This window comes from Sminthopsis crassicaudata, chromosome 3 (genome assembly GCF_048593235.1).
Source record: "Sminthopsis crassicaudata isolate SCR6 chromosome 3, ASM4859323v1, whole genome shotgun sequence".
NCBI lineage: Eukaryota > Metazoa > Chordata > Mammalia > Dasyuromorphia > Dasyuridae > Sminthopsis > Sminthopsis crassicaudata.
In genome coordinates this window covers 63,604,202-63,624,299 of record NC_133619.1, presented here as the reverse complement: position 1 = coordinate 63,624,299, position 20,098 = coordinate 63,604,202, and the positions used below count along the sequence as shown (strand labels likewise).

The following is a 20,098-nucleotide window of genomic DNA, read 5'->3' as shown; positions in this document are numbered from 1 at the left end:
CGCAGTGGTAAGGGCAAGCTGTCTTAATCCAGGTTTTTTTTCCCGCCCTTCTCTTGCCTCCCTAGGTCGGACAGGGCCCATCTCAGCTCTAGGACACTAGTCCTGTGCTCGGAGACTGTGAAAGGCTTCAGAGAACACTGTCACGGGTGGTGGAAATCGGACCTCGCTCCGGACTGCTCCCCGTCTCCGGGCAGAAGAGCCGGGAGAAGGCGAGGGGGGGGCGGGAGCCCCCCCTCCCCGTGTAGGGCGGGGTCAAGGGTCAGAGGGCGGTGAAAGGGCGGAGCCAGCAGCGGGCGGATGGCGGTGGCAGCCGCTTCTCCTCCGGGGTGCTGAAGCGGGAACGCGGGACTGGGACGCTCGGCGGCGGCAAGCGAGCAGGGTCTGCTCCCAAGATGCACAGCCTTGCGACGGCCGCGGTAAGTGACGGTAGGGGCGGCCTCCGTCGCTTCCCCGGCTCTCCGAGCCGGCCCGGGCCCAGCCTCGGCCTCCTCCCGGCGCCGACGTCTTTCCGCTCCTCGTGCCAGCCGCGCTGTCCGAGCAGGGGAGCCGGGGCACCGCGGCTTCTGCGCCCCGGGATCTCGCTCTGGCCCCCGCCAAACTTATTTCTCTCCCTCGCCCCCCACCCAATTTGTCTCTGCCTCTTCACCCCTCTCTTCTATTGGATGCTACTCCCCCCGAGCCTCCCTCCCACCTGCTCTAGTAGAGACCCTAGGATTGAGCCTCGGTCTCCCTTTAAAATGTAAGCTCCCTGAGGGCAGGCCCCGGCCCTCTCTCTCCTTTTGTTTTCCCTTGCCTCCCTGTATCCGGTCGGGACTCTCTGGAAGGGGGCACGAAAAGGGTCGGGAGGAGCAGAATCATTGTCATTTATATGGAATGTTCTCTCCTCCTTTGCACTTAGTGACTCCGTCCTCTCCCAATTCCCGGCCTGCCTGCCCCGGATGCACCCTAGGGCTCTGTCCTGGAGCTTTCCAAGTTCCTGCTCCATGTAGGGCCCAACCTCAGAGGCTCCCTCCCAGCTCCCACTCAGTAACCCTGGCGGTCACTGCCCCTCCCTGGGAGCATCGCCTTGGGCCACGCCGCGACCTGTCTCCCCAGTAATCGGATTTCCTTCGCTGAGGTGGGATTGGACTCTGCCCCAGCCCGGTTCCAGTCTGTCTCAGCAGACTTAAAGTGGGTCCCTCTCCTTTCCTGTGCTGGACCTCGAGGGATGTGACTTAACCGTGGGCCCAGCCCTGCTCCTTCTCTCCTCCCCACGCAGCAATTCTGTCCCGAATCTTACTTATTCGTGTTGAGTTCTCTCCTGGGGGAGCCTAAAACTCCCTGGTGATAGGCAGTGGGTGTGTATACGTTTTCCCTTCATAATGCCCAACTTCGGTTCTTGCATGTTTTGTTGTTTTAGTCCTGTACATTTTCCCTTGATCCCACTTAGTATTTTCTCAGCAAAGATCCTGTAGTGATTTTCCATTTCCTTCTCTAGCTGAGGAAACCGAGGCAGACAAGGCTCTGACTTGCTCAGGGTCTCACAGCTCGTCCTGACTCCAAGGCCTGCTGTCCTACCTGCACCGCCTTGCACAGAGTTGGTGTTTAATAAAACATGTTGAATTATTACGATTCTACAGGATAAGCTCAGAAAGATGAAGTGGTGCAAGTTAATGTAGAACTCCCATTTTCCCAGACACGGGATTTTAATAGCAAGGATATGGTACTGTGCAAATATCAACCCCTCCAACTTTGAGTAGGCAGCGTGAAGGAGTTATTGTAGGGAGAAAAAAATTTGTCATTTGTTGGACAGTTGTGATAAATCCCCGACTCATACTATATGAATGTATATCTTCTCTTCCAGGAAAATTGCAATAACAGAAAATATTAGTTTGTTTCAAAGTGCATTGTACTTTTCCCCTGAGAAATGGCTTGAATAAAGCTCAAGTGTAGCCTTTAATTGGTGTTATTTCCTCAAGGGAAATCCCTCTTCCGTTTTGGGAAACAATATTTCCAAATAAATATACTTTGTTCAAATTGAGCTCTTTTGTTCATTTCCTTTAAGTTCTTAAGAAAATTGCTTAACTTCTCTGATTCTTCCTCTGAATAACTTTTTAGAATAGGAGTAATGATGCATACTTGTTACTACATTACAAAAGTAGTGCAATGATAGATGACCTAACTCACATTTTCCATACTTGGTGTTTCTTAAAAGAATTGTGTTGGAATAAATCTAAGGCTTGTTGTTGGGTTGCAAGTCCATATTTTATAGCCTGGGGAAGATTCCCTGTTCTCTGGTCCCATTCTTTCTTTAACCACAATTTCGTATTAATTGGAAAAGAAAACTACCAATTTTATGTATTCAGCTTAATGTATACAGTTTTATGGTGATAGTTGGTTACTTTGTGATTATAGAATAGAGAAACATTTATTCTTGAGAATGTTGTTGAGGTGCTTAAATTCATGATCCATTTCTGGATTAATGAGGTTTCTTTCATTTACAAAATGAATCTATTGCTCCTTAGCAGTGTTTTTGTGATAGCAAAGAAGAGTAAAGATAACTTGATTAGAAGTTAGACACATTAGGTACTGGTAGCTATGGGTCTTATCTGGGGATTCTTGAACTGTATTTTGTTTATGGAAGTTTACTTAGACTTACACGCTTACTTGCCCCACTAAGTGCCAGTGTGCTGAGTCTAGCGGGTCTTTGAGTTTTTCACTGAGCATTCTTTTGAGTCCCTTTTGTAGATACACACTTACTCTTGGGTTTATTCTGTGATTTGAAACCAAAAATCAACCAAACCTATTGACTTTTCCCCTTTGTGATTTTCTTTCCTTGAAAGCTGAAATTTTTATTTAGCTCTTAGACCTTAAGCAAATTTGTCATGCTTTGGTCTAGCAGAGGATAGCTCTCTTATTTTCTTATCCCTAACTAAAAACTATGCTGTAACATATAAGGTACATTGTTTATGTAATATTCTTTAACCATTCATCAGTTGTATCTAGGTTGGGTGATGTAATTGGAAACATTAGATTAATTTATTTTTCCATCATAGAGCAAAATGGTATAATCAGATTAAGTAACCAATCATATTCTCCAATCTTGGCTAGGCTGTTATAGAAAAAAGAAAGTGGTGTACTATCTAAATTGTAAATCCTTAAGGTAGTCTTTTTTTTTTAAAAAGGAGGAAAAAATCCCTTCCACTTAATGCCACAAAATACTTTTTTTCTTCCCTTTCTCCTTGTTCCATTTCTCCCCTCCACCATAAAATACTGAAAATTATTTGGAGCACCCACACTTCCTTAAGTTTGAAGAAATTTATCAATTAATGGACCTGTATTTCTTCATATGCAGAAAAAATAAATCATCTAAATCTGTGAAAGCTATAATGATAAAATGTCACATGCATTTTTTTACAACTCAGAAAAATAGGCATACAGAAGCACAGTAAAGCAGGTTTTGAATTTCTTTCCTTTGAAGCATGAGGTATTTTCTTGGGCTGTGCTTTGAGATTCTGTATTAGTATGGTAAGGACCCAAATTACTGAATTCATTTTTCTTCTATTTTTAACATATAGTTGAAGATTGAAGTGAAAGCTTTTACTTGAAATCCTAATTGTTGTTTCCCTTCTGAGCTTTTAAGCTGATGGAACACTCTAAATTAGTTTTTATCCTATCCCCACAATGGGGAGCAATTCTCTAAAAATAACTTTTAAAATCATCTTTTGCTCTTGAGTTCAGGTCCCATCTTTGGTAGTGTAGAAAGGGCAAGAGCTTTTATTAGCTGTTGGAAAAAGAACAGGCCTTCTTCCCCAGGGTTGTTTGCTGTAGAAGCCTGTGATTCCATAAGGATCATCACTGGTCAGTTAGAAGACGTAACTCACACCAAAGCACTTAAAGAAGCAAAAGTTAGATCTCTATGATGTTTCAGTCCATTTAATGGAGTACTTTGTGGTTCTTTTGGCAGAGACTGTTGAAATGATATTGAGTTTCTCATTTGTATTCAAGGTATCTATTTATAAAAATTCATGTTGGGAAAAGGAGTAGATGGGAGTTGAAAGTATATTTTTTCAAAGGTGTCACTGACTTAATTTTGCTTCAAGATGAATCAGTTTCTTTAGTTTTATGTTTCCACATCCATAAGATGGTGTCAGGAATCAACCTTTGCTGGACATAAATTTCAGAAGTGGCTTAGAATGTTTAGAAATCATTTTTGCCAGCATTTCACAGATGAGAACTATAAAAGTCAATTTGCCTAAGTCATCTTATTACTCTAACAATTATCATTCAGACCAGACAGTTGACATTAACTTTTCAACTCTGGTATTGAATCACACACATGTTTCCTACATTACTACTGGGTATTAATGAAACTTCATTTCTCTGTTTCCTCTTGCCCTTTAAGCCTGTGCCTACAGCATTGGCCCAAGTGGATAGAGAGAAGATCTATCAGTGGATCAATGAGCTGTCCAGTCCAGAGACAAGGGAAAATGCTCTCCTGGAGCTGAGTAAAAAGCGTGAATCTGTTCCTGATCTTGCTCCCATGTTGTGGCACTCTTTTGGTACTATTGCAGCTCTCTTACAGGTGGGTGAACAGTGGCAATTTAGTCTTGTTCATATCTCAGCATTTCTTAAATAAATAGGAAGGGTGTCTGCTATGACTCCCCAGGTGATCTTTCATGGCAACTGGAAGAAGATTGGTAGTAAGAAAGAGATATGGAAGGATTGGTAGTTATAACAAAATTGCACATAAGATGCATTCTTATAGCTAAGAACAAGAATGCATAATAAGGAAGTTATAGAAAAAAGCTATTAAAGGAAAGAAATAGCTGTGGAATATCAGGAAAACAAACTTGTCTGTTTAAAAATGGTTTCTGATGTCAGAGGGGTCCTTGTTGAGAAATATGATGTGGGTAAAATATCTAAAATTGGATAGAATAAGGAGTAGTAGAGACTATTAGATTTTTTTTTCATGCTTTATCTTTTCCAAGGGAAGCTGTACTTCTTTTAAAGTGTTGCATGAAATTCCCAAATATTTATCTTCAGATTTTAAAATACATTAGGTAGATTATTTTTCTATACCAAATAATCCTCAAAGCATATTTGTTATTTTCCCCCATTTTGGAGTTTTAATTATTAATTATTCAAGTAATTAAGTCATCAGCATAAGACTAAGTATTTCCAGACCTACCTGTGGTCTGTATTACATTTTAGGGTTTTTTGTTTGTTTGCTTGTTTAGCCTAGAGTAGATTTAAGATAATAACCAGATAATAATAGATAAAAGATAATCCTGTGATTAGACTATGCTGCCACTTCCTTATAGATAGATTACTAATGAAAACATTTAGAAACTTTGCATAAAAAAGTAGTTCGTGCAAGATAACTGTATAAATATATATACATATATTGTATTTAACATTTGCTTTAACACATTTAACAGGTATTGGACTATCTGCCATCTAGGGAAGCGGGGAAGGAGGGGGAAAATTGGAACAGAAGGTTTTACAAGGGTCAATGTTAAAATTTAACTACCCATGCATATGTTTTGTAAATAAAAAGCTATAATTAAAAAAAAAAAAAGTAGTGCATTCATTAATCTCAAACTCAATTAGCATTTTAAAGTTACCATTAATTTGTAGGGTTATAGAAATCTTTATGGGATTGCAGAGACTTATTAATTATTTATTGCTCTTGATTTTTTTGAGAATGGCAGAAATCTGTTTTCTTTCATAACATTATTTCTAAGGAAATGATTTGCATAATTTTTTTTAAAAAAGAATGAAAGCAATCAGTGAACAGTCATATATATATATATATATGTATATATGTATATACACATTCCTCTAAGTAAAGAGACAAAAAGCATGATAATTTAGGTTGAGGATTAAAAGTCTGGGGATTGTTGAGATTCTAAAAACCATCTGGTCCAGTCCTTTCTTTTGACTTATAAGACAGGTTCAGTGATTTGTCTGAGGCCATGTGAGTAGCAGATACTAGATATCATTTGTAAGGGGGATTGGAGCCCTTGCCATCTGACTTCCTCATTCTTTTTACTTTACTATGCTGCCTTCTGTAAGGGAGATTCACAGACTCTATAGAGGTTTTAAAGTCAGTGGCCTAGCTGAGAACTGTGGGATGAAAGCAAGTGGAGAGGAAGGGGGAGGACAGGCCAAAGCTTTGACAGAATTCAATGTCCTGCTCAACAAATCTGAGCAGCTTAGATGCCTTGATCAGTGTGAGCCAGCTGTCATAAGGCAAGGGTAACCAAGACTCAGAGCCAGATACTTAAGACCAAACATTTCCTGTTGACATGATACTATTTGATTTTTAGGAAATTGTAAATATTTACCCATCTATCAATCCACCTACCTTGACTGCACATCAGTCTAACAGAGTTTGCAATGCTTTGGCACTATTGCAATGTGTGGCATCACACCCAGAAACTAGGTAAGTGCTTTGGATGGAATAAGATTCAAATTATGCTCGATTTCGGGGGGAAGGATTGTTTTTGGATGGGTGGGTTTTTTTAAATTGACATCGACCCAGAAGAAATAATAATATTAATAACTAGCTAGCTTTTGTGTAATGCTCAATAAATATTATTTCATTTTGTCCTCCCAATAACCCTGAGGAGTAGGTGCTATTTTTTTCTCTTTTATAGTTGAGGGAAATGAGGCAGACAAAGATTAAGTGACTCTTCTGGATCACATAGCTAGTAAGTGTCTGAAGGCAGATTGCTCTAGGTGTTCTCCACTGTACCACTTATATGCTTGATGATGAGAAAATAAATCTCCCTCTTTGCAGAGTTATGCTGTCAGATGTGTTGGTTTAATTTGCCAAATTGCTTATTTCTTTTTATGGCAGAGGTATTTTGCTTTGGTTGAGTTACAAAGTATGACTGATTGGATAGCAGAAGGAGAAAAGGGATATATTCAGAAATGAAGATAGTATTTTTAAAATACATAAAACATTTTAAATTTAATTTTTTGAAAAGTTAACATTGCTTATAGTTTGTTTCCAACACACTTGGGGCAAAAAGGAGGAACTCCTAATTGCCTTTGTTGATTAGAGATTATTTGATTTCAGTATATTTTGCCATGTCAATCCTAAGGGCACTGTGGGCATTCAGCATTAACTTTATTCATTATTCCTTTATCTCTCTCTTTGCAATTTCCATATCCAAAGACTGTATTAATAATAACCTTTGAGTATTGCATTAAAAAATTAAATTATTTCAAAGCTTTTGTGGGTTTGCTTATAATCTTAGGAACTGGTTCCAGTATTTCCATTTATGGAAAATTCCATTTTAGCCCCTCTGTTTATAGTTAAGCATTGGTTGCATTACTTAATTGCAAATTGAAATGAATTCAGCAAACTTTTATTACCTGCTAGAACCTATGCCAATACTATAGATAAAAAGTATTTTTTAAAATGGCACTTTCAAAGACTTTAAATTAGAAGGATAGAGTGTACATGAATCACTAGGATATATATATAGAATAAAAAGGCAAAATAAATAATATTTTTACTCGGGGAGGGTAGGGAAGGCTTCATGGCAAAAGTAACACAACAGTGATAAGAAATACATTTCAGTCCTGGGTAGTAAATCTATACAAATTCTGGGAAAGGACAAGAAGCATACTATTTCGCTGATTAGAGAGTGGAAAGAGTAGTGTGAAATAACTGTAAATTGAAGCCAAATTGTTGGTGGTTGGAGAGTCTTATATGGCAGACAAAGGACTATGTGCTTTATCCTGTAGGCATATGATTTTTTTTTTTTTTTTTTAAGAAGGTAATGAATTGGTTGGACCTGTGTATTTAGAACATTGTTGAAGTATTATTGAGTTGAGAGACTATTAAAATAGTGATAAGGACCTGACCTACAATGGTGTCAGAAAGAATTAAGAAATCAAACACATTTGTGTGTGTGCGTATATGTAGGCACACATACATGTATATGTGTATCTATATTACATATGTGCATATGCATACATTCATATCATTACAATGGTTGGCTCACTGAATGGGAGAGAGAGAAAAGGCATATATATAGAAAAAGGTTAATATGAAAAATAAAACATTAAAAAAAATTTTAAACCCATGTTTTTTGTAGGCCTGTCCAACTTAGTATCCTACAGTATAATTCTTAACTGTATTCTCATTGTTGAGTTGTATATTCTAGATTCAGAAGTATAAATTGATTTTTCTCTATACCCTAGGTGTCCAAGGAATACACAGTGTTAATTTTTTTAAGCAACATATTTTTTGTGTGTGTACAGACACACCTATGAATAAAGATTAAAAAAAGAGGGTAAGAGCGACAAAAATAATTTTTATGGTTGAGAGGATAATATCAGCATAAATAGGAAAGCTGGAAAAGAACCATGCCAGATGTAGAAGGAAGATGGTTTCAGTTTTAGACTTTTGAACTTGATGTAGCATTAGAATAACTAGGTGGAAGTCTTCCTGTGGACTAATAGGGAGCTCAAAGGAGAGATCAGGGCTGTGTGTGTGTGTGATATATGTACACACACATACACAAATGCATGCATATGCCTTTATATTTGTGTGTATCTTCTTCATCGAAGCAATATCTAAAACAATTAGAGTGGAGGATATCTCTAAGAAAATGTAAAGTGAAGAGAAATGAAGATAGTCTTGAGGAACACTCACAATTAGGAAAGAGGAAAATGAGCTGACAAGGGCACCAAGGACTAATTCATTCTTTCCAATGAGGAGAACCAAAAGGGAGCACAAAAGGCAAAGACATAAAAAGAAAATATGAACAGTTCTTATAATTAATCAAGAAGAAATTTGCACAGAAGTATGTGACAAATAAACTTGGAAAGAACAGATTTATTCCTTTGCTCTGGTTTGAAAGATTTTACCTGACTACACTTAAAGGTATTTGTCATAATCTGAGCAGGGAAGGATGACGTAAAAAAAATTCTAAATTAACAGCCTTGAACTTTTATTCAGAATTCATCATTTCTAAAATATGATTACACGTGCTTTTGACACGATCAAGTACATAATCACTTAGCCATTAGGTCAACCTATTAAAAGGTGAAACAGATTTGTCACTTAAAAAACTTTTCCTGCAATAGTCATAGGCCGATGCTTAGCAGAAATAATTACTTGCTTGTCTTTAAATATGAGAAATCAACATGACCTCTCTATATATTGTTTTCTTTCCAAGGTCAGCATTTCTTGCAGCCCATATCCCCCTCTTCTTGTATCCATTTTTGCACACAGTCAGCAAGACTCGTCCCTTTGAATATCTTCGTCTCACTAGCCTTGGAGTTATTGGTAAGTTATTGGGCTTCCTTTGCAACTGTGGGACCATCATTCTCAATAGATGGTATGATTTTTTTTTTTTGGTTGAGTTTGTGTTTTTGTTTTTGTTTTTTTGCCTCTTATTGCTTATTCACTTAATATCCTTTTCAGTCTTATAGATTATGTCTATTTCTGGCAATAAACAAGAGAAAATCATGGGCCATTTATCACATCATTCTGAGAAACTGGAACTTGCTATTATATATTCTTAGGAAAAACAAAAAATGATTAATATTTATGATGTTTCTGTGGCACTACACATTACCAAGAAAGATTGTCAGGTAGGAATAAAGTCAGCATATATGTGAGAAATTCCCAACTTTGGGAACTAGGGAGAAGGATTATAGTAATAGGATTCAATTTAGTGAGTAGAGGCAATCTTTAAGGAATATACATTTCTTTTCTTCTCACTTCTAGATATATGCACACACATACATACATCCTTTCTTTCTATAGTTATGGAACTGATTTCTCCTATTTACCTAGCCAAATGCTCCCAAAACCCAAGTTAACATACTTAGATTTGTACTTACTGTTTTATGTGGGAGAAATTGTATTCATTTGAATGCTTTTGTCTCCACTCAAAAAATAAGATAGGCCATTTCAGTCCCAGTACCTCTATAAATAAAAGGATTTCTGTAGTGTCTTTGGCTTTCTCCAGTATCACTTTTTTTCCATTCTTGGTATTGCATTTTTGACATCTAAACAGTTCTTAGATAATGTTAAACAAGAAAATTGAATATAGAAGCCAGGCTTCAGTATTATATAAGACTATGAGGCAGCTTTACTACTGATCAATGATTATTTATTAAATGAGAGGTATAATTTATCATCTATAACAAATTGTTTGCTGTCTTGGAAAGAAGAGAGGAAGGGAGAAAGAATTTGGAATTCAAAATGTCATAAAAGTAAACACTGAAAACTATCTTTACATGTAATTGGAAAAAAATTAAATACTATTAAATGGGGGAAAGAAAAAAGGTGTAAAATGATATTACAATGAGTGATAAAAGATCTTACAACTTTAGTCATGAATAGCTTACTTTCTAGAACTCATTTCAAAGACATGGCTGCCAATTTTTTCTATTACTGTTTACAGAAACTATATTGATTCATACATTGTTTAGTAAATGTTAATTTGTATGAGATTTCTATACCCATATGTTATATGAATTAGAAGTATATTCCAAATTAAGCACTACCACTTTGAAGCTAGAAAAATTACTTAATTTAGCTTTTTAAACATCAACATGTCTCTTGGACAAAAAGAAGATATTTACTAATAATATGTACTTTGCTTCTTTCTCTCTATTATAGTGTAATGCTTTTATAAAAGGTTAGAAGAGGAAGAGTATTCAAAGTAGCACTATTGGACTTCCCCTGTCATAGATGTTTTCAAAGAGACTGAGCTGGTTAGATCATGCAAAGAAACAATGTTTATGGGTATATGTCTTGTGGCTTAGGGGTTGAGTGTGAAATTCATTTATGATTTTAATTTGTGGTGAGATTTAATATGGAAATGTAGTAATTGGTAGTGGTAGCTTTTATTAACTTCTGTTTCTGATTCCAATAAACGATACCTCCCTACGAACTGTTTTTGGAGGGGAAAATATATGGACATGTAGTCCAACGTACTTTTGATGTATTGTCTAAGGCAAGGTGTTTGCCCTTCAAGGTTCCGATTTCTTATGTAGAATATTAGGATAATATCACTGACCTCTACAGTTGTGCTTCTCAGGCTGGGAATCGTGTAATGTCCATTGTCACAGTTATTAATAACAAACTTTAGGTAGTGCTTTTTCTGCTATATCACATTGCCTTAAAAATGTGAGTTACTTGATAGAGACCAGCTAAATAAGTAGTTGGCTGTTATATATAAAGAAATTCATGCCCACTAAAAGACTAGTTTCAGAATAGGACCTCTCTCTCTCTCTCTCTCTCTCTCTGTCTCTCTCTCTCTCTCTCTCTCTCTCTCTCTCTCTCTCTCTCTCTCTCTCTCTCTCTCTCTCCTCCCCTCCCTCCCTCCCTCCCTCTCTCTCTTTTTTTCCCAACCACATATATTCCAGGGCTATAGAGCAGCATTTTTTTTTCCTAACTGCAACTCAGAAATTCCAAGGGACAAGTTAGGTTACTGTTTTTTTTTTTTTTTTTTTTTTTTTTTTTAAGGTCTCATTTAGTTGACAACCAAGTGATAGTCCAATGCCATGGAAACACTGGCAATATGAAGTATTCCCAGGGGCCTCACCTTTGACTTGTCAGGCGACTGACAACCTACTCAATCTTCCTCCCTCCCCCTCCCATTTAATAATCATTAGGAGGACTGGGACTTCATCTCCACTTAGATGAAAACCACAGCCATTGAAATTTTGACCATGATTCTGTTTTATGGCTCCTGTACTCCCCCAACTAACTGGGTAAGCAATTCAGGGTGGTTTTTAAGTGGAAACACTCTCTGAAAATAAAGTGCATTTGTCCGTAATTCTTTTCTTTAGGGGGCCCTGGTCAAAACAGATGAACAAGAAGTAATTAACTTCTTATTGACGACAGAAATTATCCCTTTATGTTTGCGAATTATGGAATCTGGAAGTGAACTTTCCAAAACGGTATGTGCTTTTAGATTCTCATTATTTTGGTTCTTGGGCATCAGGACCCTTTTTCATTATATCTATTTCTTTTTATTCTGACTGGTTCAGAGGTTTGGGGACCTCTTATGAAACATTTAAACTTAGCTTTTTGAAACTTTTTTTCCCCTCCTATGGTATATTTTTAAATTTAAGTTAAATACATTATTTGACTCATGATATATGGCTCCAAAGAATAACACCCCCTTTTCCTTATATAGTTATTGCTGTCATTAAGTTCCTTTCCTTATTGAACTTGAGCGAGGAATTATTGTAACTCCCTTTTCTCTGAGTCTGAATAGCTGGAGTTGATTCTTCATGTTGTCCTAGAATCCATTTGAAAAAGGCCTTGCTGAAGTTTAGATCTTTGTCTAAGTATTAAAGAATATCCTACCTTTTGAAATAAATTAGTTAAAAGTTAAAAGGCAGGAACACTTTACTATAGAACTTTTCTAGGTATATAGCTCACTTGGATTTGACAAAGGATATTTAATTCTAACCATCTTATATTAAAGGTTGTTTTAAGAATTTATATTTACATTACACTTCATCATAGTATGTCCCTTTAAATCTTTTGTTTTTACTACCTATATAATTTTGGGCAAGTGACTTTCTCTCTGAGCCACCATTTATTCATTTTTTCCTGTAAATTGGAACAGGTTTAAAGGGAAATGTGACAATAATTTAAGCTAAAAATAAACTTTTAAAGGATGCTTAAAGACATTAGATTATTCAAATTGAATATAACAAGGCTGGAAGAAGAATGAATTGGTGACACTTTCTGTAAAGTGTCAGTTTTCTAAAATGAAGCATTTTCTTTACAATTCTTTGAGAAATAATGGTAATATTTTCCCTGTTTTTAGGATGAGATAAATTAAAGCTCAAAGAGGTTGTGTCTTTTGGGGGAGCTTACCCTTTAGTTACTTCTTCATCTTTTGTTTTCACTTTTGCCTCATTTATTATCTCCTTGCTATCTGTAAATATTTAGTTCGATCCTAAAACTCAGTTTTTGATCTTTCCACTCCCTTAAGCTACTGCCTCATATTTCTCCTCTATTTTACAGCCAATATTGTAAAGGAGAAAAATATATCTATTTATTGGCTCAATTTCCTGACTTAAGCTCACTGCAATCTGGCTTTACCAACTCACTTGACTGAAATCCTTCCAAGATTACCTATGATTTGTTAATTGTAAAATGTGATTCCTGTCAGGACACATTCTTGATTTTTTTCAGGTTTTCACACTGATGACCACCCTTTTTTCCTGAATCTTTCCTCCGATTTTTGTGCCACTGCTTTCTTGGTGATTTTTCTACTATTCGTATACATTCCTCTTCAGCCTCTTTTGGCCATCATTATGTCTTACCTTTAAAGTTTTTTCATAAGTTTCCTTTTATTCTCTTTATAAACCCTCCTTTTTGGTGGAATTGTTAGTTTCCATGAGTTCATTTATCATTCCAGTTCTATATACATTTTCATCTAATAAAATAGCACATTGAATCAGGAAGTTCTTGAGTTCAAGTCTTTAGCTTTGATATGTATTGCCTGTTTAACTATGGTCAAGCTTAACCTCCTAGTGCCCTAATATCTTTCTATGACTATAGTTGAAGATAAATTGTTGTTTTACATTAATAGAAAGGAATTTCTATGCCCAGAGTTCCCTACAACTGATGAAATTGCAGTTCTGGACCATCCCCTGTCTCTTTCAAGCTCCAGTTCCATATTATTAGTTGCTCACAGTGCATATCTGGTCTCATAGGCATGTCATACTCATCGATTCCAGATTGACACATCATCTTCAGTCCCAAATGCCTCTTTCCTTTATACCTCCCTATTTCTATTGAAGGACCTAGCTTTTTCCTACCCAGATTTGAAACTTAGAGTTAGTTATCCTTGATTTTGTCTCCCCCATTCCTGCCCCAATCAGTTGTTGATTCTTGATAATTGTATAATGTCTTTGACATGGCTAGTTCTGGCCGAATTGAACTCTTTCTTGCCAGTTTTTCTCCTCTCCAATCTAACCTACACATCAGTCTCTCTACTTAATTCTTTTTAGTGGCTCTCTGTTGTCTCTCAGCTAAAATAAAACTTTTCCACCTGGCATTTAAAACCTTTCCTAACCTTCCTTTCCAGAACTCCTTTTAATGCACTTTGGATTGCTTACTGTATCCCATATCTCATCTCTTTGCCTTTGCATGAATTATCTTGAATAATTGGATTGCAATCTGTCCCTATCTCTTTTACTGAATTTATTTAATTTCCTTCAGTATTCAAAGCACATGCCTACAGGAAGTCTTTTCTAATGTCCCTAGTTGTTACTCTCTCTCCCTCAAGTCATATCATATTATGTTTAAATGTCGTACCTCTCTTCCCCAAAGAATATGAATTTATTTAAGGTCAGAGACTGTGTGTGTTTGTGTGTGTGTGTGTGTGTGTGTGTGTGTGTGTGTGTGTGTTTTAATCCCCTGCATGTAATAAGAATTTAATAAACACTTGTTAAATTGAGTTGCATAAATCTAGATGAGCTTAATATGAGAAAGGAAGAATTTGGACTTGATTTAATTTCACAAGAATTTGATTTCCTGAAGATCTTTCAGAATGTAAAAATATTCTCCCAAATTCTCACATAGAAATGACCACTGAAACCTAATTGAACCCTGAACACATGGAACCAGATTTCTTCAAACCAGAGTTACCCTTTCTAGCACACAAACTTAGTAGGGTTTGTGATAATTATTTAAAACAACTTCTGCAGATCAGCTCTCTGTCCAGTATCTTTGAATAGCCTCTGTGAACTTGAGCTATATATTTAGCATTAGCTATGTGTTGTCTTTGTTCTCTTTTGAATTATAGAGCCCTAGATTCTCCAAATGATCAATTTACTATAACTAACAGGACTCTCAAAGGGAGTAGAGTTGTTAGAAGACATTTGGCACCTCAAAAAACTAGACTTGTTCAATTTGTTTTATACCAGGTCGCCACATTCATCCTTCAGAAGATTCTCCTGGATGACACTGGATTGGCCTATATTTGTCAGACATATGAGCGATTCTCCCATGTCGCCATGATCTTGGTAACATTCTTTACATATCATCCCTTTTACTTAAATTCTGTTGATTGCATCTTAGTCCATTTTCTTATTGGAGCTAGGCAGTGTGAGGCCTCTATTTGGAAGTAATAGTTTGGAATCTTTGAGTAATAGAATACATTTACTACATTTTGTTTTTTATTTGGGGGAAATAGGGTAAGATGGTCCTGCAGCTATCCAAGGAGCCTTCTGCCCGTCTGCTGAAACATGTGGTCAGATGTTACCTTCGCCTTTCAGATAACCCCAGGTAAACATTTATAAATATTTATTTACATTTAAGGAATTAAGAAGAAAACCAGAAAAATTATTGTCCCACACTGGTAAGTAGTGGCTTCCCTATGTCTCAGAGTGAAATCAATAAGGGATATAGCTATTCTTTACTTTTCTGAAGTTAGAGCTTTCAAAAAATATATCTTTTAAAATATTTCATATTTTAAATTTAAATTTTAAATATTTCATATTGATTTTTAAAACACATGACATCTGTGCCTAAATGTTTTGCTCAATCCAGATCTGAAATGCAGATAATCAGCATTAATCCTTTCCTTGATTTACAGTAGATGAGTCTTTGTGATTTGGAGTTCTCTTTGCTTTAAGGAGGATAAGAAAAATAATGATTTATAAGGACTAACGTGGCTGGTGTCTTTAAGAACTATCTTCTTAGTTGTGTCCCACATCTCCTTCAGGGATCCTAGAAGTAATATTTTGCCTCATTGCACTTCAGAGTCTTTCTTTTTTGAATCCAAGTAAATCACTGTGCAGATTCTGTGTATATTAAAAAGGTCGACCAGCAAGTGCTGGTACTTTTGTTAAGAACATCACCTATGATGAAGACCTTGCCTGAATGGTCAGAGATTCCCAGGCCAGTTGCCAGAGTTTTTTTGTGTCTCTGGAATTTGGGACTCTGGTTTAATTCTGAATTCATCCTTAGTCAATAGAGTAGGAACATACAGGGCCTGGCCATTTCTCCAAAGATTTGTTTCTTTGGAAGATCGTCAACTGAGGTTTCCCTAATTAAGCCAAAATTTGAAAATCTAGTAATTTTTAGTCTACATTCACACAGCCAAACTGTGTACAGAAAGGCCATGGATGATTCATTTTAAATCAAAACTATAGACTAATACATGACATCTTCCATAATAGCATTCTGTCAAAATACCTAAATTCAGGAGTAAATTCAGTCCTTTATTTTTTCTCCATTGAACTTTATGGGGGTGTTTTGAATTCTTAAGCTATGAGGATGGGAGGAACAGAGCAAGAGCTCTAGGAACAGGGCATGGCTCAGGAGCAGATGGCTTTATTGCCAATCTGAGCTAATTGTAGACAGTCTAGAGAGAGCCCCTGTGTTTGTGAGCAGGTTCACACTGTCCTCTAAGTGTGGACTCACTTGTAGTTCTCTCGGTTGTGTTCCAATGTAGGGCACGTGAAGCACTCAGGCAGTGCTTGCCTGACCAGCTGAAAGATACCACCTTTGCCCAGGTGCTCAAAGATGATACTACCACCAAGCGCTGGCTCGCACAGCTGGTGAAAAACCTGCAGGAAGGCCAGGTCACCGACCCCCGCGGCATCCCCCTGCCCCCTCAGTGACCTTCCCCGTTCCCTCCCATTGTCCCCCAGCCTGGGGAAAGGGAGGGAGAACCATTGAGGAAAGCAGCTCAGGTTTTACCGCTGACCTCAACGCCAAACTGCACTGGAGAAAAGGGACAAACCCCACTGAGGCATATGGGTGCCATTCTGGACCACCCTGAAGATCTGGCCTCATTCTGCTGCTCCAAGGAATGGGTTCCCCTCCCAGCACCCTTCACAGCCCAGGGGGATTGCGACACCAGCAAATGCAGTAGTACAGCATGCCCAAGACTACCCTTTTCCCCTCCATTTTCCTGTTCTCTGACAGGAAGGGGATATAGTAACAGCAGCTGCAGCATCGGGCATGGTGGATGCCTGGGACCAAGCCATGTGGCATTTCCCATTTTTGCCTTCCTGTAAGACTCGAGACATGTCTCCATTCTCTCTCAGTGCTGTTTTTTGTTCTTTTTTTCCTTCAAGGAGAGAGGTGTAAATAGTGGGCACAGACTGAGATGTTCAGAAAAACCTTGTCACTTGGTTCTGTTTACAAGTCTTTTAGCATCACAAGCTAAATTAAAAAGTCGGTCCAGGTATTAGTTACATCCTCTTTGGCCAACCAGTTATAAGCTGCTTTGAGCCTTAGAGGTAGGGGAAGAGTGGAAAGGAGTGACAAAGAGGGGTACCAGAAGACAGTAGAAGCCTTCCACCGTTAATTGCTCCCTAACCTGGAGTGCTGCTGCCTGCCTGCCCAGCTCCCCCAACTGCTTCCTCCTGTTATAAAGAACTTCCCCTCCAGGGAGAGGCCTGGTTTCTGGCTTCAGCTGCTGCGTTTTGTCACATCCCTCCCACTTTCTGTTCTACTCTAAGAGGCTGTCCTAGAACTGGAACGTATGGACACCGTCCTGGCCCATGTTCTCAAGGTTTTTCTGGATGTTTCCCCTGGAATGCTTTGTAAGAGGATGAGCACTGAGCTGGAGGGGCCCAGGCCTGAAACCCCATCCTTGGCTCTAGGGTATTTCTGTAGCTCCTGATACCTCACTGTTCTACTTGAATCAGTATTAGTTAGTGAGTCTGCTTTGTACATGTATCAAGGGCAGGGCCCCATGTGCTTGATCCATTATCCCCCTTGGCACATTCCCTTTTTGTCTTGAGAATTACAGGGTTGCCATTAAAAGATTATTTTCCTATTCATAATAGTGAAAAAAACAAAAAAAAAAAAACAAACTCCTTTCCTCTCTGCCTCTTGTGCCCAGATGGGCTGTACTTCCACTTTGGTGGTAAGTTTGAAGCCTCAGCCTAATTCCTGGACAGGTGAAGAGCCCCTCCGTATTCCTGTCCCATAGGGGCTGATAATGTCCCTCAACTCTAGAGCAGAAGAAATGAGTTCTTTTTCTCATTTGAGATAGCTTACCATGTCCACGAAAGTGGGGGAGGGGGTGTAGAAGAATCACAAGGGCCAGGCTCACCAAGTGTTTCAGAGGCAACTTTGCCAACCTAAGGGCTCTATAAGGCCGACTTTCACAAAGGGAGCCGGCCTAATTGGTTGGCCTCTGCCTCTTCAGAACTAAGTCATCACTGTCTGATTGTAGCTTGGTTAGACATTGTATCTGATCCAGAGCTGGATTCTGTGTACTTACTAACTCAGCTACCTTCCAGAAGAGAGAGAAGGAAGCCTGCTGTACATAATCCAAACCCAAGAAAGAAAAGGGTTTGAGAAAGCCAAAGGCATCATGTGCTACATGAGCTGTCTGACTCCATTTGGCCTGTCATCTACAAGGAGAGGAGGCCCATGAGGGGAACCCTGATCCCTGCCAACTTTACTCTTGCTGAGCCAAAGGTTTTCCACTCCCCTTCTGCTGGGGAAGCAATTGAAGCCCAAGGCTTCCTTCCTGGGAAATTGTCTTCTCTCCTGTCTTTTGGTGCATTGGCCATGTTACTGTGCCAATAGTGTCTTAACTCTTGCCCCATTTTCCCTCCCCAACCAGCCTTGGACCCCATATAGGAGGCAGGGAAAAGATGGGTATTATTCCTTGCAAGTTGGTTTTGATTTCATGTATGTAAAGAATACCCCATTTTGTGTTTTTTCATCCCAACAGGATTGAAATAAAACATGCTTCTGTTTTGTAATAATTTTTTTTCATGGAATATTTTTTTGTATGTAGTTGTGGGACACCTAGGAACTCTGGTCAGATGACTTTCAGAGTTATTTGTATTGTCTATGGGACCACTCTGGGAAGAAGTGGGATATCTATCTGAAAAATAAGGACCACCTGAGAGCCAGAGAAGGTGTTGTTTCTGCCTGCCCCCCATCTGTGCTCTGGGGCCAAATGGCCCCCTGGTCTGACTGCATTCAGGAAGAACCACCCATCCTGTTCCATCCCTGCCTTGGCTCATCTGATACATGTTCCAGTGGAACACTGGACTTTGCAGCTGACATGAGCATTGAATAATTCTGTGTTGTGCTTTTACTCTCATATCCCTTGGGTGACTGAGTCTGTACCTTCTTTCAGTGCTGTTGTACATACTTTCCTGGCCCTTGGAGGGCTGCCTGGTTCTCCGGGACATAGCTTTGCTGCCAGCATATTTGCTGCTCTCTTGCAGTAGCCTAGCATAACTTTCAATTAAGGAATCAATGGTGTTGGGAGGGCAAGGTTGCTGCAGCTTCACAATTTCCAGAATAATTCATTTTAACCATTTGTCCTTTTTGGAACACGTCAGCCCCATGTTTAAAATAGTATGGTACTGGTTGAAAAGGTTCAAAATTGTTACTTAATGCTGAATGGAAGCTGTTAGCTGAAATGAAGTCTAGATGTTTGCTATGGCTTTTAATAAGGTTTTGAAAACATTTTAAAGAAATTTATCTTTGGGTGGAATGCTAAGAACAGAAATGAGGGCAGAATGAGTAGGCCTTCTGAGTTGCCAAAACACCAATCCTAGGACATGAGGACATGGGTGGGCACTCTGTCAGGAAGCTTCAAGAATTTGACTCCAGGTAGTAAAGTGAGATTCCATTTAAGTGGCAGGACTATAGAAAATCTTAGGATTTCTTGAGAACCAAAATACCTTCTGATCTCATGCCACATGACTCCCAGTTAAAGATACATAGTTGAGCTAGGTCATATTAAACCTTAAGGATCCCTTTTCTCATCTGGGACCTCCAGAGATACAGAAATTCGCTTGTTACTGAGCAAGCTGGGGGTATAGGGTGGTGGTCGTGGAACTTCCTGCCAATTCTTATGCTAGTCATAGGGCCTCTCACAAGACCTTTCCTGGGCACAATTCCCAGAAGATCCCTGGGCTACTGCTGTCCTGCTCAGGTTTCTGGCCCTTTTAATAATAGACAACAATGGGGGAAGGGAACAGAACAAGACCCTGGGCCATGTTAGGACCTTAATTGAGATGAATAGTTGCTGAGCTAAGATCCTGTTTACCTTCCCGTTTTCTGCAATTTACTGGCTCTCTAGGATTGTGCTAAGCCTAAGAGGCAATGGAATGCAACTGAAAGATC

General features: G+C 38.6%; 1 protein-coding gene across 1 annotated transcript; it reads left to right on the top strand.

Annotated features, from left to right (window-relative positions):
- The first annotated feature begins 4 nt into the window (after positions 1 to 4).
- On the top strand, positions 5 to 18,720 carry CNOT9 (CCR4-NOT transcription complex subunit 9). Its single transcript, XM_074307636.1, has 8 exons — positions 5 to 416; positions 4,385 to 4,564; positions 6,312 to 6,427; positions 9,180 to 9,290; positions 11,811 to 11,919; positions 14,911 to 15,009; positions 15,180 to 15,271; positions 16,443 to 18,720. The coding sequence occupies exons 1-8, from the start codon at positions 393 to 395 to the stop codon at positions 16,609 to 16,611; spliced, it is 900 nt and encodes a 299-aa protein (XP_074163737.1). The 5' UTR covers positions 5 to 392; the 3' UTR covers positions 16,612 to 18,720.
- Positions 18,721 to 20,098: the final 1,378 nt, after the last annotated feature.

Bases quoted from the DNA above. Each gene is read 5' to 3' on its own strand.
- CNOT9 (XM_074307636.1), top strand. From the start codon at position 393: ATGCACAGCCTTGCGACGGCCGCG. The intron at 4,565-6,311 runs GTGGGTGAACAG...TTTGATTTTTAG, and splicing joins CTATTGCAGCTCTCTTACAG to GAAATTGTAAATATTTACCC. The intron at 15,010-15,179 runs GTAACATTCTTT...TGGGGGAAATAG, and splicing joins CCCATGTCGCCATGATCTTG to GGTAAGATGGTCCTGCAGCT.